We start from the raw sequence: 27,615 nt of genomic DNA, 5'->3' as shown, positions 1-27,615 counted from the left end.
GTTTAGTAGAGCTGAATGTGTCAGTTTAGTAGGGCTGAATGTGTCAGTTTAGTAGAGCTGAATGTGTCAGTTTAGTAGGGCTGAATGTGTCAGTTTAGTAGAGCTGAATGTGTCAGTTTAGTAGAGCTGCTGAATGTGTCAGTTTAGTAGAGCTGAATGTGTCAGTTTAGTAGAGCTGAATGTGTCAGTTTAGTAGAGCTGAATGTGTCAGTTTAGTAGAGCTGAATGTGTCAGTTTAGTAGAGCTGAATGTGTAGGCTGAGGGATAGTAGGGTAGAGCAGTGGTTCCCAAAGTCGGGGTCGCGACCCAAAGGTGGGCCGCGAGCAGCCACGGGTGGACCGCGAGATGATTAAAAAAAAAATAAAAATAAAAATTTTATATATATATTTTTTTTTGTCAGGCCACTGAACTTAGAAGCAGGCCAGGACAGTGTTTCTAGTTGTATACTAAAATTATATTCTATTGTATTCTAAAATGTGACTATATGGTTTTATATTAACTTAATAAATAAACAAAAACGAAAAATCTACTTATTTCAACGAACATTTCAAACTAAATAACAGATTATGCACATAAAACGCTGAAAACAACCGAAGCAACAATAGTATTTTAATGATGCTATTATTATTATCATTATTATTTTGCAACAAGTTAGCCCTCTCATAAATAGCACATATAAATTAATAACTAACTTGAACTAACTTAATAGGATTGAAGTGATATTTGGCTAAAAAAATCGGTCGCCTGACAAAAAAAAAAAAAAAAAAAGCCTGACGATGTGCATTGGGCCGCGGCTCTCTGACGCCTTATTTTCTGGGCCCTGGCCTGAAAAGTTTGGGAACCCCTGGGGTAGAGGGATAGTCCTACAGTTTAGACGAAGAGCAAACTGACCAGAGGGACAGTCCTAAAGTTGAACCCATATTATTCCCAGACAGGATAGACAGATGGAGCGCGGCCCACTACTGTTGGAAGAGTCACTAATGGATTGGATGGTGTGCATTGATTGGATTGGTCACTCACTCACTCACTCACTCACTCACTCACTCACTCACTCACTCACTCACTCACTCACTCACTCACTCACTCACTCACACTCTCTCTCTCTCTCTCTCTCTCTCTCTCTCTCTCTCTCTCTCTCTCTCTCTCTCTCTCTCTCTCTCTCTCTCTGTATTGATGCCTATGTGAGCTCTTTCTATTTATTTTCTTTATTATATTTTTATTCCTTGTGATTTTACTACCTGCCCTGGTCTGTACAGCACTTTGGCCAACGTGCACGTAACCTTGCACTAGTTGGATGCCAACTTCTTTTCATTGTACTGTACTCGTGCTGCACAATGGCAATACATTTTTATCTAATCTAATACATTCTAATTAGGGATGTCCGATATTATTATCGGCCTACCGATATTATCGGCCGATATCGGCATAAAAATGTGATATCGGAAAATATCGGTATCGTTTATTTTTTACATTTCTATAACCTGTATTTACCCAGGCAAGCAAGTAAGAACGAATTCTGATTTTATTTATTGTCAAAAGTATGCATAATGTTGTGTTAATTCCACAACAAGAGATATGTAATGTTAATTACCTGAAATTATTAAAAAAAATTGGGGGGGGGGGGGAACCCTGCATATATCGGTATCGGTTGATATCGGTATCGGAAATTAAAAGTTGGACAATATCGGTATCGGTAAAAAAGCCAATATCGAGCATCCCTAATTCTAATAGAATCTAATCTGGCCGTAGACATGATAATTGTTGTGTGATGTACTGCCATCAAATGGAAGATGCCATGTGTTTTCAAAGCAATGCTTTTCCACCTTAAAAGACACTTAACGGAGCAGAGCGACGAGCCTTGCACACTAGTCATACATAGTTGATCAAATGAACCCATAATGAACCAGTGTGAACATAGTGAACCATTGCCTCTGTCACTCATCCACCCAGTTTCCATTCAATACAAGAGTGATTTTGTTACAGAGATCAACTGGTGCCACGACGCTCCCCATGAGAAAGGATGATCATCTCTTCAGGGGCAGCAGTTTAATGGACAGTTTGAACCCTCAGGGGCAAAATGCCTTCAATGGCCTGTGGCTGTAGCAGTATATCTGCTCTGTCGACGACGTACAGTATCGCTGCCAAAACCAAAAACCGCTGACACTGCAAGGTTTCCTGCAGGTTCTCTTCGGTCAGTCGCGGCGGTCGGTCGCAGACCTGGGATCAGCAAGGCTGACATGTTGGGAGTGTGAAGCGATTTTTTTTGTGTGTGTGTTATTTTAGCAGTTTTGGGAATCTATTCATGGTCGGTCGGATGTTGTGGTGGCTCTATTACTGCACTGACAACCAATACAAGAGCAGCTCTCCCTGTGGAGGGACTATATTTACTTTGTGGTGCAATATCCTGTGAAGAACCCCCCCCCAGACACGGTGATCAGAGAGATGTGGGGCTCTGCCATGGGCACACCCATTTGCTTGTGGATAACACGCTACCATGGCCAGGCCAGGGACAAAAAATCTTTTTATATCCTACTGTATTGCAGTCGGAATGAACTTTCTGACGGCCAAGCCATTGTTCAAACGGCAAATAATACATCTGTTTTAAAGTCCTTTGTTATGGAAAAGGTCGCAAACAGACAAACCTTCAGGATTCTCACTTCACGCAAGAGGCGTGGATTTGGACAAGCTTTTACTCTGCTTGCTCTGTCAACTACTTTGGCTTTGATGAAAGAGGTGCCCAAATTATCTGCCACTTGTAGCATTAGAGAAGAGGAAAAACCAAACGTGATTACCTCACTCAAGATGCATCTATTATCTTATTACATGCACTGCTTGCAATGAAGGCCAGTAGGATTCTTAACTTCCATCCACCCATTGTCCTGTCAATAGTAGACCGGTTATTATTAGTGATTGTTGGGTATTGATGATGTCATCATACATTTACACTAGTGTACTGTATGTTTTTGACCAAAATCTAGGCCAGGAAAAAAGCTTATTGGAATCAAAAAGCATGTCAGATTTCACAGGCCATTTGCACCTACAGTAACATAAAATATTTGAGTGCAGGCCTATTCCACATAGAAGGCTCACTATGAATCGTTTTGAGACAAACGGGGTAGAAATTGGCCATAATTTGCAGACGGAAATTACACTTTACAGCATTAGAGATACTACAAGTAGGACCATATAAACAATCCGTAAACCTCAGTCTTTGAACAGAGTGTGCTTTCAATCTCAGTCTCATTTTTTTTTAATACAACATCCTCCTCTATAGACACACACACACACACACACACACACACACACACACACACACACACACACACACACACACACACACACACACACACACACACACACACACACACACACACACACACACACACACACACACATGGATCAGTGGAGGCTGCTGACCAAATTTTTAGGTGAAGCACAAATTATTATATTATATTATATATTAAATAATATTTTTAAAACATCCCCCACTGTGTGTCAGTGGTCAGTGGACACAGATGAAAACATATTAACATTAGGTGACAGCGGACCTGACCAGATGAAAACATATTAGGTGACAGCGCACCTGACCAGATGAAATCATATTAGGTGACAGCGCACCTGATCAGATCAAAACATTTTAGGTGACAGCGCACCTGACCAGATCAAAACATATTAGGTGAAGGTGACAAGGAAGCCACAGACTCATACCCCCCCGACACTCAACTAACCGCCTCGGACAGTCCTTCATACCAGTGGCCATCAGGCTCCACAACAGTGGGCAGCGACTGCTGCCAGACATCGACCTAGAACTAATAGGAACCCAAGTAGGACAATAACACTACCTTATGCATACTGCACCTTATGTGGATACTGTGATACTGTGAATAATGAATAATGTATATTTCAGTTAGTTAGATAGTAAATTATATTGACCTATTTGTTTACACTGCTTGTGTTGTTTTCACTACCTGTACCCCCCCCTTCCCCCATGCTGCTATGATGCCTGAATTTCCCCAAGGGGATCAATAAAGGAATATCTTATCTTATCTTAAAAGGAAAGATGAAATTACCTACCTGGGTTCCATCCTATAGAGGCAAATCTTTCCTGTGACAAAATGGGATCCAATGTAATAAAACTAAGTCAACCAACGAACTAGATTCCTGTACCGGATCTCCTCTCTGGTAAACAAGAATACCTTGAAGACTCTAACAGGAGCACTCATTCAAGGGTACTACGACTATGCTTGCACCTCATGGTACCAAAGCACCTCAAAGGCACTAAAAACAAGATTACAAACATCACAAAACAAACTGGTCAGACTACTGCTTGACCTTACTCCTAAAACCCACCTCACCCCTGTCCACTTTGACAACCTAGGATGGCTTAGAGTAGACGACAGAGTACAGCAACTTGCAATGGGCCTGGTCTACAAGATACACTACACCACTAATGTACCCATGTGCATGTCGAAATACTTCCCAAAGGTCAGTGAATACCACGACCACAACACCAGAGGGAGTTCCACAAATCATGTTCAACCCAGATAAAATAATAATAAATAAAAAAAAAACGTTTTTTTTTTAATAAAAGAAAATAGTCATAACTTAGAAATTAGATTGCATAGGTCTATGAATCGATATCGCGATTCTGTTTCGATTAATTGCCCAGCCCTACAGTGTGTACAGTAAGTTAGCTTGGTGATTATCATTGTGATGTAGGCTAAGCTGCCTAGCTACTGTTAGCATACAAGCACTGTAGCCTATACTTACTTTTTCATCCACAACGTTTTTTCTGATCCAGATGCATAAATCCACTTCTTCATGTTGCTCAGTTGCTGGTTTATACTTCGGTCCTAATGTTGGCGCAAAGTTTAATTTAGCCTGACTTGTTATAGCTGTACAGCTTACTAACTACTAAACAACAACTTTCTCATAGTCTCAACTTTCACATAGTCAAAATGGGTCCAGCTGCATGTGAGGAGGATAGGTTTAGCTCGGGCCAATCTCAAGTTTCTCAAGTTTCTTTATTAGTTGTCATACAGAAGTACAGAATACTTTTATACAAAATGCTTCTTTATGTTACATTTTGTATAAAAGTATTCTGTACTTCTGTATGACAACTAATAAAGAAACTTGAGAAACTTGAGATTGGCCCGAGCTAAACCTATCCTCCTCACATGCAGCTGGACCCATTTTGACTTTGCAATGCAGAAATCTCTGATTGGATTTGCAAGGCTGCCAATCATATTCAACCTCCGTGTATTGGATGTCAAGGGCTGTCAATCAATCAATCCTCCATTCAATGGCAAGAGTTTAACTGCACAGACCGTTCTTAGATGAAGTTAATAGCCTATTTTGATTCGCTGTTATTTATTATTTATTTAACAATGGGTCACACCTGTGAAGTTTTCTTCACGAATAATTACTGCAGGCAATACTGCAGTGCAGGCCTGCTCAGAGCTGTCAATTTTGGCCATTTTTGATGAAAAAAAAATTCACTGGCATTTTTTTACAGAGGAAAACATTTATAATAAAAAAAATAATAATAATAATTTAAAAAAATATATATATATATATAGTTTTTTTTTTTCTATATATATATAGGTATATGTAAATTAATAATAATTATGAATTATGAGTGAATTTGTGTTTCACGTGTTGTCATAGAGAAACCTCCACTGACATGGATCTAATTGGACGGATGTTAAGGTCTGTTTCCATAATGCTGCCCATTTTGATCAAACAGGTTTTCAGAGGTTTTTGCACAAGGCGGATTCACAGGCAGAGACTGAGAGTGAAGTATCCCTGATGAAGAACAGGTGTAGTTGAACCGTTGCTGGCTGAACTGCAGAGGGAGAAGCAGGTCACAATGTGGGTATTGGTTAGTAGCCCCCCCCCCCCCCCCCCCCCCCTCATGGCATAATTAGATTTGTATTAGTAAAGTTATTTCCTGAAAAATACATGACACTTAAAGAGGTCCTTCTACATCATCCCAGAAACTCAGATTTCACAGATTGGTTGCTTAGGCTAAATCAACTAATTCGTCGACAAAGTCCTTGAGTATCAGTGAAGTAAGAATGTCTTTAGTCGAGGACAGCCCTAGTATTGTATATTTATTGTCCTACAATTTGCAGTATATCAAGTATTCAGTGCAGTTTCTGGAAGTGGATATTATACAACCTATATATCTACCAACTGGTTCACTGCTGTGTGTGTGTGTGTGTGTGTGTGTGTGTGTGTGTGTGTGTGTGTGTGTGTGTGTGTGTGTGTGTGTGTGTGTGTGTGTGTGTGTGTGTGTGTGTGTGTGTGTGTGTGTGTGTGTGTGTGTGTGTGTGTGTGTGTGTGTGTGTGTGTGTGTGTGTGTGTGTGTGTGTGTGTGTGTGTGTGTGTGTGTGTGTGAGCGCCCCGCATGGTGCATGTCGCAAGCCATAACAAATCCCGTGGAGTAGACAGCGACACCCATCTGGGTCACTTCACCCTGCCGTCATGAGTTGTCATCGATTTCCATTAGGGGTCTAGCTGACACCCACTGCCCTGCCCTGTCGGGTGGCCATTAGAGTGCTTTAAATCTGCCCATGAGCTGTCGGATAGAATGGTGGTGACAGCGGGGCTTGTTGAAACTGCACCGACACAGCATCTCACACAGTATACTGTAGGGATGCACCCAGGGGGCGAAATTAAAGCCTGCCGGCCGCCAGGGGCGCTCAATTTTTACCTTTGGCGCTTGCCACTGGGGTGTCTGCCCGCCGTGTGGCGTGTAGACGTGTAGTTCATAGCGATACTCTTATTTTGAAAATGTGTGCGGGTCTCATTTCCGCTCCAAGCGCAGTTCCAGTCATAATATCGATGGCTCCGGCAGTTAGCAGCATTCGGTTCGTATGATATTCTTATTTTGAAAGAAACCGTGGCAACGAGTCATATCTGCCCAGCCGGGCCAGCCCTGCAGCGGGATACTATTGTCTTCTGCTCATATCAACACAGAGAGGCAGTCTGCTCTCGTCTAGACCGGACCTCCATGAGCTACCGTTACTGTTTAAACAATGACCCAGTCAACTATTCACTTTTAGTTTAATACATGACGAGGCATTGTCTAACGGTATCTAGCTGGCTAGCTACTGATAGCTACTGATATCAACAAATGCTCCAGCAATAGTCGACTCGAGTAATACCTCCGTTCCCTCGTTAGCTAGCTCACGTTAGCTAGCTCACGTTAGCTAGCTCACGTTAGCTAGCTCACGTTAGATCTATATGTCCCAGTAAACTAAATTGTCTTAACGTTACCTAGCGGGCTAGCAGTAGCTACAGATAGCTCCTGATATCAATGTCTTATAACATTGATTCAATGCGTATTGTAGCTGAGGGCTTTATGAATGTGATTTGACCAAAGAACCCTAACATTATACCAATAGGGTCCAGCTGCAGCGCCGGAGAATCCTTGCATGCTGAATGTAGAGTATTAGTATAGGGTCCCGCTGCAGCACAGGAGAATCCTTTTTGGAGCTGGAGGCTACTAGAGTACACACAGACAGTGGAGCTGTTTGCAGATAGCGAGCATTTTGACTTATTGCGTGGTGGCGATGTCTCGCAGATAATACAACTACAAGTATGATTATATAATATATATTTTATTTTAAAAAAAAATTATATAAAATATATATATATATATATATTTTTTTTTAATCAAAAAAAATTTGGCAGGTAAGAAATATGCTTGGCGGGTAGATTCTTCCCATCTACCCGCCACTGGCCGGTGAGTCAAAAAGTTAATTTCGCTCCCTGGATGCACCATATATCGGTGACCATATCAGTATCAGCCGGTATCGGTCTGATGAGCAAAACTGGGCCTGATTATTTATCTGCCCAGCTGCCATTGTGTGTGTCTGTGTATTTTTTGGCCATGCAGTTTGTTTGGGTAACGTTACTTGCATGTGACAATGATGCAGCACATGATTATGGGCTGTCATTGTTTCAGTACAACAATAGTATGTACAACATGTGATTATCATAGAAATATGTTTTATTTACACAGATCATACATTAGTGATATTGGTTATCGGCCATAATGGAAATGTTAATATTGGTATCGGCTAACGTTTTCATATTCATATTCAGATTCAGATTACTTTATTCACCATATTGTATATACAAATGGAATGTGATTCGACATTTCAGTGCATGATTTTTTTTCACAAATAAGAATAACATAATAATAAATAGTAATAAAGTGCAAAACAGGACAGAACAGTGAGACAACGATAAGACAATAAAGTGCATTTTAGATCCTGGGAGAGTGTCATGCCGAGGAAGCGGCAGGACTCCACAGAGGCCACTGGGGTGCCTCCCAGAATGATCGGGGTGGGGGGGGGGGCTGCCTTCCGCCTGAAGTCCATGCACCATCTCCACTGTTTTCTGGCCGTTAAGGTCCAGGGCCCTCATTTATCAACATTGCGTACGCACAGATATGTGCGTAACCCGTGCGTATGATCATTTCTAAGCAAAGTGTGGGACTTATCAATTTGAACTTGTGCTTGACTTTGTGCGTATATCTACGCATAGCTCGGAGCATGTGTAGCTGGCGCCCGGTGGTAGAATATGAATATTACAACGCGGAAATAAGCTTCCGTGCATTCTGTATGGCCCGTAATTCATTATAGTTCATTGTAAATAGCAACAGTAGTGTAATTATGGTCAAAACCCTATAAATAGCATTTGGAATAATAGGTCTTTCTTTCTCTCCGAATGAATGCAGCATGGTTTATATATATAGCGTTATCGGAATATACAGACCCAGACTGCGCTCCGCTTAACTCAACTCGTTATTATTTTGCGCACAGACGCGGGAATGTTTTGATTATATTTAAAAGGCTTTGACATAACGTTAAACGAAACAAGTGGAATTTCGAAGCTGTAAGCAGAATACAAGTCATAAGAACACCCACGATATAGTGTTCTTCCCCCTTCCTACTGTATAAGAAAGAATAAAAAACACATTGCAACGAGAACAGAGGTTATTTGTTGAGTGTATGTGTATTACAAAACCCTTGCAATAAATGTGTCTTAAATGAATGAAAAGCATACATGCTCTGGATATTTACAGGTAGCATATATCGTGTGGGTGATATATGACTTGTATTCTGCTTACAGAATTTCACTTATTTAGTTTTACAATGTCAAAGCCTTTTAAATATAAATCAAAACGTTCCCGTATTTCTGCAATCTATGCGCAAAATAATAACGAGTTGAGTTCTAACAAAGAACGTATTACATGCTGGGTAGGCTGATAGAGTAAACTATGATATGAATATGAATATGAATATGATATGATATAAGGTATACTGGTCCGTCCGCGAGGATAGCGAGGAGTCGGATAGGCTTAAATGCCATTTGAGAATATAGGCTATTAATGCAAAGCGACGGCCTATAGCCTATACATGTTATTTAATGTTTTCATAAGCGTAAAGATACAACAGCTTGATTAATGATCAAGTTATTTACTGTGCAGGGTTCGCAGGGCTGTGCGTGTGCCATGTGCTATTATATGCGCAAGTTACTGTTGCATAATGTAGGCTATGGGCTGGCTGCTATTATATGTAATTCATATAGGCTACCTAATACCGACAACAAAATAGATTGTATCATATGCCTCTACAAATCATATTATACCCGGTAGCTAATCGAACTAATTCATATTCCAGCATGGTTATAATAATGACACACCAACGCCAAACAGTGGTTAACGAACAGTCTTTATTAGTATTTTGAGCTGTCCAGGCAGAATTGCAGCAATGGTCTTAGGGAGCCGTTGATATCTGACATCACTGTGTACAAGTCCGCCAGCCATTTATTTATCCCATAACACGGGTTGTGTCTTCTTGGTTCAGCAGCGCCTCAGTGAACAATCTCTTGTGGAGTTTCTCATAGTTCGCTCGGGTCAGTCCATTATTTCACATCCCATGGGGGGTGTTTCATTACCATATATGGATAATCATGCACAAGCATTGATGGTAGAACAAAGAGGTATTTATCAACACGGAGTGTGCGTAGGACCCGTGTACGCATGGTTGATAAATCCCAATATTTCTGTGCGTACACACATTCTAAATTCTGTGCTTACGTACGAAAATAGAACACTTTCTAAGGTTGTTACAGCAGGTTGAATACGGTACTGTATTCATTGCTACTGTACATCAGTGTGTTTCTCAACCGGTGGGTTGGGTCCAAACATGGGTCAGGAAATGTTCTAGCATAGTCTAAGTCAGAACATCTCTAGGGAAAATTGTGTTATCTAATGTGTTTGGATCCAAGCCAAGGTAAAACAAATTAAAATAAAATAAAAACAATCGTGTCCACTGTGGTACTGTAATGCAAGTCCATCTGGTCCAAGTCCATTCTGATTCCGACGCAAACGCAACTGAAAATCACTGACTGTGGTAGGGCTGTCTTAAATACTTCGAAGCTTCGAAGCTTCGTTCGATGGCATGAGCTTCGAACATAAAAAAAAATCGAAGTGTAAAAAAAAATAAAAACTTTAATTTTAATTTTTTTTGCCTCCAAAATGCATCTCCAAGGGAATATTGTCTGATATAATTATAAATTAAATATAATATAATTTTTTGCTTGATAGACGAAGGTTGCAACATAATTATGTAATGTCATGTCGTTGGCTGTGAGAGCAGCCCCACTGCACCCAGGCAGCGCAGCCGAGTGAAACCTTGTTGGCTGCGTCACAGTCACGAAAAGGGGCTACTTAATTAATTAATCCAATCCACTTTATTTATAGAGCACATTTAAAAACAACAAAGTTGACCAAAGTGCTGTACAAGTCCCACAACATAAGAAAAAAAGAAAAAAAGTATTATAATTAATATATATATATACATATATATATATATATTTTTTTTTGAAGCTTCGAATTAAAATCGAAGCTCGGCCCCGAAGCTTCGATTGCCAAAAAAAGCTTTGAAGGTCAGCCATAGACTGTGGTGACATCCTGTAATGCATGTCAGTTTGGTTTCTGATGCAAGAGCACCTTTGGAAACCACTGTGGTATATAATGCACGTCAAAGGAGAAAATAGACCACCTCAAAGCGTGACTAAAAGACAAAAATTTTATGTAAAGTAGTTTGAGCAGACATCTTTAGAGTCAACAGTGTTTTCTCTAATATGTCAGTTTCTTGGCAGTTTCTGCGTTGACACTTTATCCTGTCCATCTGTGAGACGGCGAGTCACAAAGCAAAGGTTGAAAAACGTCAGCGTTTCATTTTTATCAGTTCAGGTAAATAATAATATGACCTTTCGATGTGGTTTGTTATGAAACCGCTCGTTTGCATAATTTCACCATAACATCCTCAGTGTCGAGGTTAGTTCACGCTCTCTGTCTACAGCATGCGACTGAGCGAAGGACAGAGAGTAACGCCGTATATGGAGTCCAGGGGTTTGTGAACAGTTGTTATGCTATTCAGCTAAAAGCTATAAATGTCATACAATTATACACAGTAGATCAGTAATATTATCTTGTGCTGGGTCAGTAAACACTGCATGGCAGTAACACTCGATGTCATCATACCGTATTACAGACTTATTCTCAGTGCAGCGACAGAGCAGAGCTTCTAAGATCTTCCCCTAAATCTTCTTTGTGATGGTGGACAGGGCCAGATACAGTCGAGCACCGGACACTGCTGTTTTACCACGTCAGTTTGTGAGATCTGCTTGGGGTGGGCCTGTCTCATAAATTGGGCTGTTCTTGACTTAAAGATATTCTCAGTCAACTTAATAGTCAAAGGATTCTTTTTGACGACCAATTGATTTAACATTTAATTTTTTCCTCATGCAATCATGCAGAGATGTTATGCTTACCACTTACCAGAGATGTGCTTTTCAATTATCAGGAAATAATAATTTCCTAGTTGACTAGGGGTGGGACGATACTAGTGACCGATACGATACTGATATTTGGCAGTCAATAATGATGATATCACGATACATATATCTGCGATATTCAATATATTACAAGGAATTTCATCAACGATACATCACGATATCCGTTTGACTGAAGAAGAAAAAAATACCCATAAAAAGGCAAGAAGCAGGAATTATGTATTTATTCACAGAATTTAGTGTGCATCACAAACTGGCCAATTGTACATGAAACAATTGCCGCTTTAACACACACTGACCGCAACTTGATTATTATGAACTATCAATTATGTCCCCAATGGAAAACTTTGTTACCATCTGCAAAGAATATATACATCATCTCTGTTCTATCTAATAAGATAACGTTTCCAGTCTGTTCACCTCATTCCAATCCGTTTTATTACAGTAAAATGTCGAATCACATTCCATTTGTATATACAATAATATGGTGAATAAAGTAATCTGAATCTGAATATGAATATGAAAACGTTAGCCGATACCAATATTAACATTTCCATTATGGCCGATAACCAATATCACTAATGTATGATCTGTGTAAATAAAACATATATTTCTATGATAATCACATGTTGTACATACTATTGTTGTACTGAAACAATGACGGCCCATAATCATGTGCTGCGTCATTGTCACATGCAAGTAACGTTACCCAAACAAACTGCATCAAGTCAATTATTCTCTTTTTTTAGCGATACTTTGAGTCACTGTATCGATATAATATCGGCACGCAAAATCGTGTGATATATCGCTGTATAAAATGTTTTTCCCACCCCTATAAGTGACCAACAAAGCTTTGCTCAACAGAGACCAAATTGACTAAAGACTAAAGACTTGTTGCCTAGGAGTCTTACGGATGTTGTCATTGGCCACTACAGACATAGATATCTATGGCTTCGAGTGCTGCATCAAAATGGCCGCCGATGATCTCACACTCGTCTCTCTCTCCCTCTGTGTTTCCTTCAGGTTGCTTCGAGTGCTGCATCAAATGTCTCGGCGGGGTGCCCTACGCGTCGCTGGTGGCCACCATCTTGTGCTTCTCGGGCGTGGCCCTGTTCTGCGGCTGCGGCCACGTGGCTCTCACCGGCACGGTGACCATCCTGGAGAGCCACTTCTCCACCACCGCCAGTGACCACGCCATGCTGACTGACGTGTGAGTCCTCACTACATCATACATGTCATTACACCCCCCCCCCCTCCTCCACCGGTCGCCATCACACCCCGCTCAAAGCGCAAAGAGGGTATTATAATCACGTGTCTGTCCGTAACCATGACAACTGACGCAACAATTTTTTTATCCGATTTGGAGGTGGATAGATTGACTGTTGTTAGTGAGAGACGTGCACTTTTGAAAATGTTTCTATTTGGTAAAGGTTGCTGGCTCATATTGATATGAAGGTTTGAGCGATTGGTGTATAATAGAGCCCAGATGGTGACGGAGAACATTAACGTTCAGGTATGCTAGGTGGGATACGCTAGGTAAGGTACACTAGGTGGGGTGTGCTAGGTGGGGTATGCTAGGTGGGATACGCTAGGTAAGGTACACTAGGTGGGGTGTGCTAGGTGAGGTATGCTAGGTGGGGTACGCTAGGTGGGGTACACTAGGTGGGGTACGCTAGGTGGGGTACGCTAGGTGGGATACGCTAGGTAAGGTACACTAGGTGGGGTATGCTAGGTGGGGTACGCTAGGTGGGGTACGCTAGGTGGGGTATGCTAGGTGGGGTACGCTAGGTGGGGTACACTAGGTGGGGTACGCTAGGTGGGGTACGCTAGGTGGGGTACGCTAGGTGGGGTACGCTAGGTGTGGTACGCTAGGTGGGGTACGCTAGGTGGGGTACGCTAGGTGGGGTACGCTAGGTGGGGTACGCTAGGTGGGGTACGCTAGGTGTGGTACGCTAGGTGGGGTACGCTAGGTGGGGTACGCTAGGTGGGGTACGCTAGGTGGGGTACGCTAGGTGGGGTATGCAAAGTATCATTAAGTATCTCGAGGCTGGGGCCAGCATGTCCTCTTTTTTGGAAATCAAAATATGGTCACCCTACCTCAGTCTACTTTTATATTCTGCTAAATATTAGTGACTGGAGGGTGGGTTTACAGGTCGACATAAGATAAGAAAAGATAAACCTTTATTCATCCCCGTGGGGGAAATTCAGGTATATCTTTTCAGTGACCTTGGTATCGACGGTTTCAAAGTGACAACAATAGCATTCTAAAAGGACCCAAGTTTATTTCCTGTTGCAATGTTTGCTAACACTTGTAATCCGTGTTAACCAAACGCATACTTTACAGCTGTCAGCTGATACCTACCACATTGCCTCATCCGATGCCAGACTTTCAGTAGAAGCCTTAACACACTTCCAAGTGTGTTCCTTCAACAGACCTATCTCAAGCCCCAACCTCTTTTCTTTATCCTCTTTTGCTCTTTTCTCGAACCTGAGGATCAAGAAAAGAGGCCGGGGATTGAGATAGGTCAATTGTCATTCACACCAGTATCAACAGTCACAGGAGAGTTTGGTTCTCTCATAGTTTACATCTCTTTGCTGAGGCTTCAGCAGACTTAAACCCAGGACAGATAAATCAGATCAATGGGCGGGACTTTTAATGAGTATGACTCATTGCGGGCTATTTTTAGCTGACAATGTCTTCTCACAAATTCAGTTTTTCCTGGAGACCGGACCTAATATGGACTTTTATTAAATTTTTTACCTCTGGATCCATTAGTCTGGTGTGTATAAGAGGAGAGAGGAGAAGAGACAGGGCTGAACATAATGTTTTATGTTGTGGTTTAAGACTAGACTTGGGGAGTGCTCTGTTTAATTTAAGATGTCTAGAGGCAGCTGATTTGCCCAGACATGCATCACCTGTTATCTCTCTGTCTTTGATGAGGGGCTTAAGCTAGATGTATACTTGACCACTAAGTAATTCATTGGGGAAAATAGTAATAGTAAGAGTAATACAAAATAACTGTAGTGCCCCATGCTACTTATCCCAGTGGGGTAAACTGTGGTCCTACAAGCCATAAATATATATTATACATTTTCTCTTATCATCTTTCCATATTATTATAGTTACAGTGGGGTGAAGGTGTGATCGGTCCTAGAAGATGTACAGTATGTACAGTAATGGGGTGATGTGCGTTTATCCAATCACTAGAAGAAACAAGTTCTAGATAAGACTAGAATGATCCCTCCTCGACGACGGCTGAAGAGGCTCAAATACCCGTCTGAATGATGGGTGTGTGAAGTGTCTCTGGAAACAAAACTAAAAAGAAATCAGCCTTTGGCAGAGGAAGGTAAACAAGTTAGAGGAATTTTGGGCCGCAGTGAGGAAATTCTTAAAAAACAAACGTTCTCTTTCCTCAGATGAACTGCAGGGAGAACAACATACTTTTCATTCACCAGGTCACAACGCCAGCGTGGTTTCCGTCTCCTTTTTTTTAGGAATTAAATAACTTTCACTCCATTTCAATCAGTCCACTACTGCTGCTAAACAGAAACATCCCACAAGAGGCTACTGGTATCTTTCATGTGTTTTTCGAATGTTGGGTTTCATGGAGGAATGTTTTTGACCATAATAATGTTTTTGTGCTGATGTTCCTTCCTGTACAGAATACAGCTGATGCAGTATGTTATCTATGGCATCGCCTCCTTCTTCTTCCTGTACGGGATCATTCTGCTGGCTGAGGGCTTCTACACCACCAGTGCCGTCAAGGAGCTGCACAGCGAGTTCAAGACCACTATCTGTGGACGCTGCATCAGCGGAATGGTACGTTAAAAAGGGAACTACAGCCACATTTAAAATGCCACACGTTGGACGTGTTGTTCCTGTGGTCTAAGACGGTCCAAAGCATATAAGTGAACGTGAACAACTCCACAGTACATTAACTTGTCTCTTCACTCACGATTTGGCTTGTTCCAAGTTTGTTTATTAATTGTCACAATAAAAGACACATACGGTGAAATGCTTGGTTCTGTATGAGCCCCTGAGAGTGTGCTTCATACAGTAAAAAGAATAAAGTAAGTAAAAAAGTAATATACATTATACATATATACAATATACAATCTAAAGTACAACCTACTGTAGGTACAATCTAAGTACAGTGAGTAATTTCTTTCCTGTGAATCTATATATCAATCTACATGTGTTGAGAGAGTATAGAGCCGTATGACCAGGTTACTTAATAATAAATAGGTATGTGTGAAATTCAGTGACATTGTCTGACTAGCTCTTTCATGCTAAGCTAAGCTATCTTGGTGCAATCCTTTTCTTGATTGATTGATTGAAAAGTTTATTAACAGATTGCAGAATGGGTACACTACAGTACAGCTCAAAACATACAATTGTTAAGGGGATGCAGACCAGAGAAAGACTTTCGTCTTGTTTACATCAGGGTCCCCCATTTTCAATTCATCATATGACACACACAACATACAGATAGACAGTACTGCTACATCTATACATTTATGACATACCAGATTTGCAAATACAGTACTGTTTGTGATACTAAAAAAAATCCAGAAAGAGTGTATACATTTGACATATAAGCTGTACATTGGAGGAGGTTGGGTAGGTGGGGTGGGGTTGGGTGGGGCTGTACATTGGAGGTGGGGGGGGGGACACACACACTGTACACTGTACATTGGAATACTGACATACATTTGACATAGAAACTGTACATTGGAGGAGGTTGGGTAGGTGGGGTGGGGTTGGGTGGGGCTGTACATTGGAGGGGGGGGGGGCACTGTACATTGGAATACTAACAAGGCCATACTTGGTCTTTACTGTACAACTGGGTTAGGACATTTGTAGGGGCCAGTTTCGAATTGCAGTCTCCCGTAGGTGTTCTTTGAGAGTGTTTTTGAAAGTGGGTAGTGATTCACATTCCTTTACAGCTTTGGGTAGGGCGTTCCACATTGATGTGGCATAATTGCGAAACGTGTTTAGTCCCTTGTTTGAGCCGAATCTGGGTTTTACATGATTTGTGGAGCTCCCTCTGGTGTTGTGATCGTGGTATTCACTGACCTGCTAACAAGTAAAGTCATCACACAGCCATACGTGTTACATATAGGGTTGGGCATCGTTTGGATTTGAACGATTCCGGTTCCGATTCCGATTCTCCATATCGATTCCTGTTCTAGACGATTCTCGATTCCGATTCTTTGAGGTGCAGGTCAAAACAGGTCACAGCTTATTTCGAAGGAGATTTTTTTTTTTTTTTTTTTTTCAAAAAGAAAATCATACTATTCACATTTTCAGTTGACTTGATACAGTTTAATTTGGTTGCTGTACTGTAACTAGGGTATTAAAGTAAAAAAAAACAGAACCGGAAGTTAGGAACCGGTTCCTATTAGAACCGGTTTTCGGTGCCCAACCCTAGTTACATAGTCTGAAGCTGCTCAATGATTAGGGAGAGATGTTGTAGACTGTTTCAACTAGACAATGTAAAAATAAAAGACCATACAAATTCAGTACAATAGCTGAAATACACTTGCGTACAAACTGTAACAGTGTAACAGAATTCCAGTGAAACTGTCTATAGATGACACTGTGAGCAGTGCCCCCTAGGGAGTATACGAGTACATTAAATTGTACTGTCTCAGAGATGAGAAGACCACTATAGAATAAAGCTCAGTTGGATATTAAAAAAGAAAACAAATATTCTGTGGGTCCACAAAATCTGTCTCCCATTCATTATCAATGGAGACTTTCCAGACTTTATACCTGATGATGTCACAGGTTTGAGTCTTACTTCTCTGATTTCTGGCTTGGGAGTAGCTCATGTTCACAAATTGATTTAACTTTCCTTGTCCATGGAAATAACATACCGTATTGGAATTCCTCATTTGGGTGGTGTTTCCCTTTAACACATCCAGCGCCACGAACGGCGAAAGTCGTGGGGGGGGGTCTGTTCCATTGTATACCAATCAATGGGATACATTGCATGTTGACCTGCATTCTTTCAAATGTATATAATTAATCATTAAAACAGTGTAACAAATAAGAAATACAAATTCCACAGAAGGCATTAAATAATTATTATTTTCAATCATTTCACAATAATTGCATAATTGTGTTTGAATATCTGAGTAATTAAAGTAATTATACATTTGTCCAAAATAGCTGGTTCAGATATGGTTAAGCAGCTGCCCTGTGATCAGATGAATCCATATTATTTATTTTTCCGACATCAAATGCGTAATTTCTTATTGTACAAATATTGTCATATTTATTTTAATTATGATTAAGTAATTAATTCCAATGAGGCCTGTAGCGTTGACGTGAAGGAATCACTATGAGAACACAGTCTGTCAAGTTATAATGAAATTTTAAATTAGTCAATCAATCATGAGATTTGATCGTGGGCTGAGAGCAGATTTAAGTGTGCTCCTCAGCACTCTTAAATCTGCTCTCAGCCACGATCAAATCTGATCTCAGGAAAATTTGGGGACTCCCACTCCCAGCCCTAATATGTCTTAAATGGGCCGAAATATGGCTAAGACGAGATTTTTTGTCGTAACTTCGTTCGGGAATGAGACCCAATAATAATGGTAATAATAATAACAATAATAATAATAATAATATTGCTATAGCTACCAAAAAAAAAAAACGTTGTCACGAACCTCAGATGCATGGAAAAACAAAAAATTTATAAAATCAGATACAAAGACATTTATACCTGCTGTTCATCTCATTGGGTCTCATTCCCGAAAATTTTTCAAAGATATATTCTGGAAGACTTATCTTGGAACCACTGAGACATAATCTATGACAAGTACACTCTGAGTCCTGAACGTGCTGGTAATATGTCTTAAGTGGCTGAAACGGTCCAAAGCGCGTTCCCGTTCAGCTCATTTGCATACAAAACAACGCCTCCATATCTCCTTATAAGGCAACTGGTGACGCAGCTGTGTGAAATGGAATGGCGGAAGTGCTTTGCGAGCCGCGTGATTACGAAACCTAGCGTCAGTCAGTGCCAATCAGAGAGCGTCTCCGAGAAATGCGGCTAGGTTTCGTAATCACGCTTGCGCCCATCAAAACTAGATTAGATTAATGTATTGGCATCATATACAGCTCGCGGTACACACCTGCCGCAGCGCGCGCGCACACACACACACACACACACACACACACACACACACACACACACGCACGCGCGCTCGCCCATATGAATGAATGAATGACATATAATATATATAGCCTACGGCGGGCGTAATGAATGAACGCAGTATGCGGCTTATTATTCCATAATTAAGCCCATAGGCTACTGTTCATTCGTAGGCGCACACAAGACTTGTTATGGAATATTAATGCATTATTTATTTATCCACTGTCATTTCAGTGTTGGTGTATAGGCTATATAGTGTATTTCAATATAAGTTTAATTGATTAATGATATATTCGAAGGAATGCAGGTTTATAGTTCTATCAACCCCCTCCAATGTACAGTAAATGACCAAGTATGGTTTTGTCAATATTCCAATGTACAGTTTTGCTTGTACAGTGTAAGTCTATCCCCCACCCACCCCTCCTACCCAACCTCCTCCAACAGTTTCTACGTCAAATGTACTCTCTTTTCTGGACTCTTTTTGTATCACAAACAGTACTGTATTTGCAAATCTGGTATGTCATAAATGTATAGATGTAGCAGTACTGTCTATCTGTGTCGTGTGTGTCATATATGTTATGATGAATTGAAAATGGGGGACCCTGATGTAAACAAGACGAAATTCTTTCTCTGGTCTGCATTCCCTTATGTAATTGAGCTGTACTGTACTGTACCCATTCTGCAATCTGTTAATAAAGTTTTCAATCAATCAATCAAACAAAGGTCTGTCCCATTGTATACCAATCAATGGGATACATTGCATGTTGACCTGCATTCTTTCAAATGTATATAATTAATCATTAAAACAGATGTGTAACAAATAAGAAATGCAAATTCCACAGAAGGCATTAAATTATTATTATTTTCAATCATTTCACAATAATTGCATAATTGTGTTTGAATATCTGAGTAATTAAAGTAATTATACATTTGTCCAAAATAGCTGGTTCAGATATGGTTAAGCAGCTGCCCTGTGATCAGATGAATCCATATTATTTATTTTTCCGACATCAAATGCGTAATTTCTTATCGTACAAATATTGTCATATTTATTTTAATTATGATTAAGTAATTAATTCCAAGGAGGCCTGTAGCGTTGACGTGAAGGAATCACTATGAGAACACAGTCTGTCAAGTTATAATAACATTTTAAATTAGTCTATCAATCATGAGATTTGATCGTGGGCTGAGAGCATATTTAAGTGTGCTCCTCAGCACTCTTAAATCTGCTCTCAGCCACGATCAAATAAGATCTCAGGAAAGTTTGGGGACTCCCACTCCCAGCCCTAATATGTCTTAAATGGGCCGAAATCTGGCTAAGACGAAATATTTTGTCGTAACTTCGTTCGGGAATGAGACCCATTGTTCTGTCTTTAAAAGTATTTTTTTGTTGGAAAATATTTTTACAGTACTTCAACTCATTATAAAGACAATTTTAAAGTTTGACTCCCACCACTGATATACACATCTGTTTCAGGGTTGTCCACACTGATGTTTAAAATGACCTTCCCTTCTATGCTCTTCATTTTGTGATATGAGGACAAACCTGTTTTGTAGATTGGCTGGTAATGCTTTACTGTTGGCCTTGTGCATAACTACTAATGTCTGTAACTTAACTAGCTCTTGCAATTTCAATAATCCAGAATTAATAAATAATATGTTAGTGTGTTCTCGATAGTCTGCTTTACAAATAATCCTAATAGCTCTCTTCTGTAGGAGATACAGTGGTTTTATATTACTCTTATAGGTGTTAACCTATACTTCCACACAGTAATTAAGATAAGGCAATATGAGTACACAGTACAATGTTCGCATTGCTTTGTTATCTAATACATATTTAACTTTATTCACAATAAAAATACTCTTAGATATTTTTTTCCTTACGTGTGCATTATGAGGTTTCCAGGTCAAACCTTCGTCCAGCAATACTCCTAAAAAACGCAGTTCTGTAACCCTTTCAATATTAACTCCATCTATTAATGCCTACAACATTTCCCTCTTTTTTTCTAGATCATAAACTTTGTTTTTTTCACATTTATTTTCCTTAAAGGGGACATGTAGGCAACTTTACAGAATTCCTGTGAGTGTATTGAAGACATCTGTACGTTTTTTTTCAAAAAAAATGCATTGTTTTATATTTCTAATCAAGTACTCAAAACCATAATTTTTCAGCTTCAAGATTTCAGGCTGTTATGGCCTGGCTCCGCCCATAAGCACTTTGAGTGACAGTCAGTCCACACAGACTGGTAGAGAGAGAGAGAGAGAGAGAGAGAGAGAGAGAGAGAGAGAGAGAGAGAGAGAGAGAGAAGAGAGAGAGAGAGAGAGAGGGGCCATTCTTTTTTTCTCTGCCTCTCGCCAGCTTGTGGGGGGGGGGGGCTCCCTTCCTCCCTCTCTCTTCCTTTTTTTCTTTCCATCACTCTCCAGTTCGGAGGTGTGTGTGGCGCGGCAGGTCCCCCCCCCCCCCCCCCAAGTGCTCCTGAATGCTCTCTATCTCTCTCTCTCTCTCTCCCTCCAGAGTGCACGCAGAGTATGAGGAAGTGGTTTTCCACTCGCTGTGTACAGTCAGTCTATGTAGATTGTGGGCGGGCATTAGCTACAACCACAGAGCCAATCACATCACTGTCTGCTACCCAGAGCCTGAGTAACGTCATTCAGGCCTTCAAATCAGGATGGCCTAATTTACTGGAGAAGGAAATGATCTGAGCTGAATCAGAGCAATCCGCCAAGATATGGTATTTAGACACTAAAACACATTGATACGAACTCCTATTACTATAATACAATGCTAGAGACTGAAAAATGACATTTATAGTACATGTCCCCTTTAAACCATTTCTTGAATTTATCCATTTCCTGCATGATAATGCTTGCTAAAGCTTTTAAATCATATCCTGAGCTGTAAAAATGTGTGTCGTCCGCAAATAATACACATTTCAATAGTTTTGACACTTCACATATGTCATTGATATATAAAATAAACAGTTTAGGTCCTAAAATTGAACCTTGTGGAATTCCACATTCAATGTGCATATGTTCAGATACGTTTCCAGTGAAGTTCACAAACTGTTGCCTGTTATCTAAGTAACTTTTTAGCCAGTCTAGCACTATTCCTCTCACCCCATATGAGTGAAGCTTTGACAATAGTATGGAATGGTCTATCGTATCGAAAGCTTTCTTGAGATCAATAAACACCCCTGAACATTCTTTCCACACTGAATGAGTTATTTCCTGAGGAGTAGTTTTAAAGAGGTCCCTCTGCATCACCGCACGTGGGAAACTAAACTTTTTACAGATGTGTCGATTAGATCAACTAAGTCCTTTGACTATTAGTCGACTAAGACTTTATTTGGTCGAGCGCAGTGCTAAAGACAGCAGTAGGGATGTAGGACAGCAGCAAATGTGATGCCAAGGACTAGAACTGATCACTCACAGCTAAAGATCACGACACAGAACCACATTGCCCAGCATATTGTTGGCCAATGTGCAATCGATAGGAAATAAACTGGACGACATCAGAGCACGGATCCAATTCCAGAGGGACATTCGGGACTGCAACGTCCTCTGTTTCACAGAAACTTGGCTGTCTCCAGACGTCCCAAATCATGCAATAGAACCGGCAGATCACTTCTTTGTTCTCCGCAAGGACCGTACGGCAGAAGAGTCACAAAAGACGAAAGGAGGCGCCATCTGTCTTTTGCCAAAGTATAAACAGAGTCTCAAGCGAACGCCGGTAGTATCGCGAGAGGTTAAGCGTTGGACTGTGACGTCAGAGGAGACACTCCAAGCTGCACTTGAATGCACAGACTGGAGTGTATTCCGTGATAACACAGCCAATATTAACGAATACACTGAAACGGTGCTTGCCTTTGTCTGTACTCTGGTAGAAGAAACAATCCCCTCTACCACAATTAGAATCTACCCAAATCAAAAGCCCTGGGTAGATAAATCCGTCCGTGAGGCTCTGAAAGTGCGCACCTCAGCCTACAACAACGGGCTGGTGACAGGCAACATGGAAGAACACAAGACGGCAAGATACAACGTCAGGAGAGCAGTAATAGAGGCAAAACGGCGTTACAGGGATAAAGTTGAACTTCAGTTTGAACAGGCTGACTCTAGAGGCATGTGGCAGGGCCTCAGAACAATGACAGATTACAAAGGCACCTCCCTCAAACTGAACAGTGACATCTCCTTGGCAAATTATCTCAATACCTTCTATGCAAGGTTTGAGGCTGTGAATAACAACACCAGCCTACAAACCACGGCAATGGGGGGGGGGTCTGCTGATGGAGACTCAGTGTTCAGGGTAACAGCATGAGGTGAGGCGGACCTTTAAAAAAGTTAATATCAGGAAAGCAGCAGGACCGGACAACATCCCCGGCCGCGTCCTAAAAGTCTGTGCCGACCAACTGGCCCGGTATTCACTGACATCTTTAACCTGTCCTTAGAACAGGCTGTCATCCCCACCTGTCTGAAGAAGTCCACCATCATCCCTGTACCCAAAAAATCTACGCCCGCTTGCCTCAACGACTACCGCCCTGTAGCCCTCACCTCCATAGCCATGAAGTGCTTTGAGAAGCTAGTGAAGGGCTACATCTCCCTCCCCATCAACCTGGACCCCCTGCAATTTGCATATCGCCCCAACAGGTCCACAGAGGACGCCATAGCCCATGTGCTGCACACAGCAGCATCACACCTGGACAAGAGGCAGGGGAACTATGTGAGAATGCTGTTCATCGACTACAGCTCAGCATTCAATACCATAGTCCCCTCCAAACTCATAGCCAAGCTCAGGGACCTGGGCTTGAACTATGACCTCTGCCAGTGGGTCTTGGACTTCCTGACGGGCAGACCCCAGGTGGTAAGAGCAGGCAACTGCACCTCCTCATCCATCACGCTCAACATAGGGGCCCCCCAGGGCTGTGTTCTGAGCCCCCTCCTCTACTCCCTGTACACACATGACTGCGTGGCACAGCGGAACAACAACACAATCATCAAATTTGCTGATGACACAGTAGTGGTGGGCCTGATCTCTGCCAACGACGAGAGGGCCTACCTGGAAGAGGTAGAGAATCTGTCACAGTGGTGTCAGGAGAACTGCCTCTCCCTGAACGTCAGCAAAACAAAAGAGATGATTGTGGACTTCAGGAGGTCGGGGGTCAAGGACTACAGCCCCCTCAGCATCGACGGGCAACCGGTTGAGAGAGTGAACAGTTTCAAGTACCTCAGAGCCCACATATCCGAGGACTTGACATGGACCACACACATTGACAGTGTTGTGAAGAAGGCACGACAACGCCTCTACTTCCTCAGGCGCCTAAGGAAGTTCCAAGTCAGTCAGAAGATCCTTAGGAACTTCTACTCATGTACAATAGAGAGCATCCTGACTGGCAACATCACCTCCTGGTTTGGGAATAGCACTGCACAAGACCGTAGCAGACTACAAAGAGTGACACGTTCAGCCGAACGCACAATTGGAGGGGGGCTTCCCACCCTCCAGAACATTTACAACAAGCGGTGCAGGGGGAAGGCTAAGAGAATCATCAAGGACTCCAGCCACCCGAACAACTGCCTCTTTGAACTGCTGCGGTCAGGCAAGCGATACCGGAGTCTTAAGGCGAGCACAGAAAGACTCAGAAGAAGCTTCTATCCCCAGGCCATCAGGCTGCTCAACGAACAATAAACACTATGCAACAACCATCAAATGCACACAGCACACACACCCACACGCACACACTCACTTAAACAAACAACACACTGCAGCACCCACTCTCCACACTTTAGATCACCTAAACACACTTTATATTTATTGATAAAGGATTTGCACTACAACTCGTACACCTTACTGTAAATTGTACCTAAATTGTACCTCATCCCATTTCTGCTTTGCACTATATAGTATTGTACATTAGTACACTGCATAGTATATTGTATATTATATGGTAACTCAGTTACGTCTATTCTGCATCGAACATTGTACATATGTCTATACTGAACACTGTGGCCTCATTTTTTACTTCTAATTTACATGCTATACTATGTTATTTCATACTTATCTTGTCTTGCACAGTCTCCGGAGCGTAACAGTAAGAAGCATTTTGTATAAAAGTATTCTGTACTTCTGTATGACAACTATTAAAGAAACTTGAAACTTGAAACTCACGTTTGACTAATGCCTGTGGTTAAATTCTCATCCTACATTATGCATTATCTTTGTGTGCTCAGTTTGTGTTCTTGACCTACATCCTGGGCGTGGCCTGGCTGGGTGTGTTTGGCTTCTCCGCCGTGCCCGTCTTCCTCTTCTACAACATGTGGTCCACCTGCGCCGCCATGAGGTCCCCTATGGCCAACCTCACCAACATAGAGTCTATCTGTGTGGACGTCCGTCAGTACGGTAAGATAACTCACACTGTACAGTCATACTCTACTATATTATATATATAATATATACTTCCTAATCTATGAGCCCTTCTTCCTACTCCACAATATGCTGGCTGAGACCATATCCAACATCCTTTGTTGAGTTCCGAGTGTCTTATTTTACCTTCCATTCTGAATCATAATCTATACACAGAACGGTATTCATGACTCGGTTAACTGCAAAGACTTCATAGCATAATTATGAAGTATGAAAGCATATGGAAATATAAGTATATATACTCTATAAGTACTTTCAAATGTACTATCATAAAGTCAAATATACACTGATTTCTGTAGAGTAGTTATACTTCATATTCTATATAACATAAACTGTCCCAAGTCCACATTCCACATATTTGTTCAAATGAAGGCTGTCAATCTATAAAAATATTGAATCTGATTAATCGCATGATTGTCCATAGTTAATCGTGATTAATCGCAAATTAATCGCATATTTTTATCTGTACTAAATCTACCTTAAACTGATAGTTTTAATACTCTTAACATGAGTCGACAAATGCTTGCTTTATGCAAAAAATGCATCTTTATTTATTGCCACAATGAGAAATACTGTCCAGAATCTTCAAGTAACTAAGATGTGCAAATTGCATAAAATAAAATAAAGAGCCAAACAATGGGCATACCAATTTACTAACTGTAACATTACATAGTAATCATTACTAACACAGTAGTGTGTTGAACTTTACACTTTAACTATTCATCCCCATTTTTTTTTGTTTAAGCAGCCATTTAACACAAGAGGATGACCCTCATGCATTGCAAATTTGCATCCAATTCAAAACAGAATGATTAAATAACTTAAAAGAAAATAATAATTTAAAACAATGAATAAAGTGTGCATGAAATAATAGGGGAAAGAAAACGTTAGGAACTTGTTACATTCACCCACACAAGGGCTGAGGACTCACCCCCCCCGCACCCCCCCCCTTTCTCTCTCTCTGCACATGCACTCTCCCAACTCTCTTTCTCTCTTGCCCCTTCCCCATCTCTCACCTCCCCCCTCTCTCTCTCTCTCTCTCTCTCTCTCTCACACACACACTTTGAGTCAGAAACAAACATAGTATCAATAATACACCGGAGTGAAGTCTAGTAAAAAGAAATTGTGGCGTTCAAATAATTGTGTGTTAATAACGTGTTAACTTTGACAGCCTTAAAAATCCTAGGGCTTCCATTCTGAATCATTATCATTTAAACTCAGGGCAGGACACACATTTCTTTAGTCCACTGGCCGTGGTGGTTGGCAGACTCCGAAATCCACGGCATTCGTGGTAAGTGGCTGATAGTTTAAACAGATTGTATTTATTAGCATTTAGCTGGAGGCTGAAGTTAATATCCCACCCTATCTGGAAGGAATTCCAAGCACATTTTGTGCACAGTTTTTGTACTGGGGCTGTGGATCACTGCTTTTTATCAGAGTCAAGCTCCAGTCAGAGTGAGCTGGTGTAGACAGGAGCCAACACAGTAATGTAGTACATGGAATCAAAGGAATAGAAAACGACTGGTGATATCTTTAGCTCACTAACTTAGCTCCATTTCTGCACTCCAATTTTTTTAATTTGATCTCATATTCAGACTCATTGAACAGGCTTATTAAACACATTTGAAATACAATTATTTAAAACAGATCATTTTATTTGGAAAAGGCTCTAGTCTTAACTTAAAATACTATAAACTGTATATAATTTATAGTAAATCTATAAAGAAATGTAATCTATAAAATCTACCACCCTCATCAGAACCACCACTGGCTGTCATCTTGGTCATGTACTGTTACTGTCATCTTGGTCATGTACTGCCATCTTGGTCATATGTACTGTCATCTTGGTCATATGTACTGTCATCTTGGTCATATGTACTGTCATCTTGATCACATGTACTGCCATCTTGGTCATATGTACTGTCATCTTGATCATATGTACTGTCATCTTGGTCATATGTACTGTCATCTTGGTCACATGTACTGTCATCTTGGTCATATGTACTGTCATCTTGGTCATATGTACTGTCATCTTGGTCACATGTACTGTCATCTTGGTCATATGTACTGTCATCTTGATCACATGTACTGTCATCTTGGTCATATGTACTGTCATCTTGGTCATATGTACTGTCATCTTGATCACATGTACTGTCATCTTGG

The 27,615-nt window shown here is 41.0% G+C and overlaps 1 protein-coding gene across 3 annotated transcripts in view; it reads left to right on the top strand.

Moving 5' to 3' along the window:
• Window positions 1-27,615, top strand: part of gpm6bb (glycoprotein M6Bb) — a 130,467-nt gene that overhangs the window by 86,128 nt on the left and 16,724 nt on the right. For all 3 annotated transcript variants that reach the window (XM_084311583.1, XM_084311582.1, XM_084311584.1), the window contains exons 2-4: window positions 12,901-13,087; window positions 15,541-15,697; window positions 25,260-25,428. In XM_084311583.1, the coding sequence (XP_084167709.1) occupies window positions 12,901-13,087; window positions 15,541-15,697; window positions 25,260-25,428 (513 nt within the window). The remainder of the gene's footprint in view (window positions 1-12,900; window positions 13,088-15,540; window positions 15,698-25,259; window positions 25,429-27,615) is intronic.

The sequence above is a fragment of the Notolepis coatsorum genome, assembly GCF_963971535.1.
Source record: "Notolepis coatsorum genome assembly, chromosome: 3".
In the NCBI taxonomy this organism is placed as follows: Eukaryota; Metazoa; Chordata; class Actinopteri; order Aulopiformes; family Paralepididae; genus Notolepis; species Notolepis coatsorum.
This window is presented reverse-complemented; position numbering and strand designations above follow the sequence as displayed.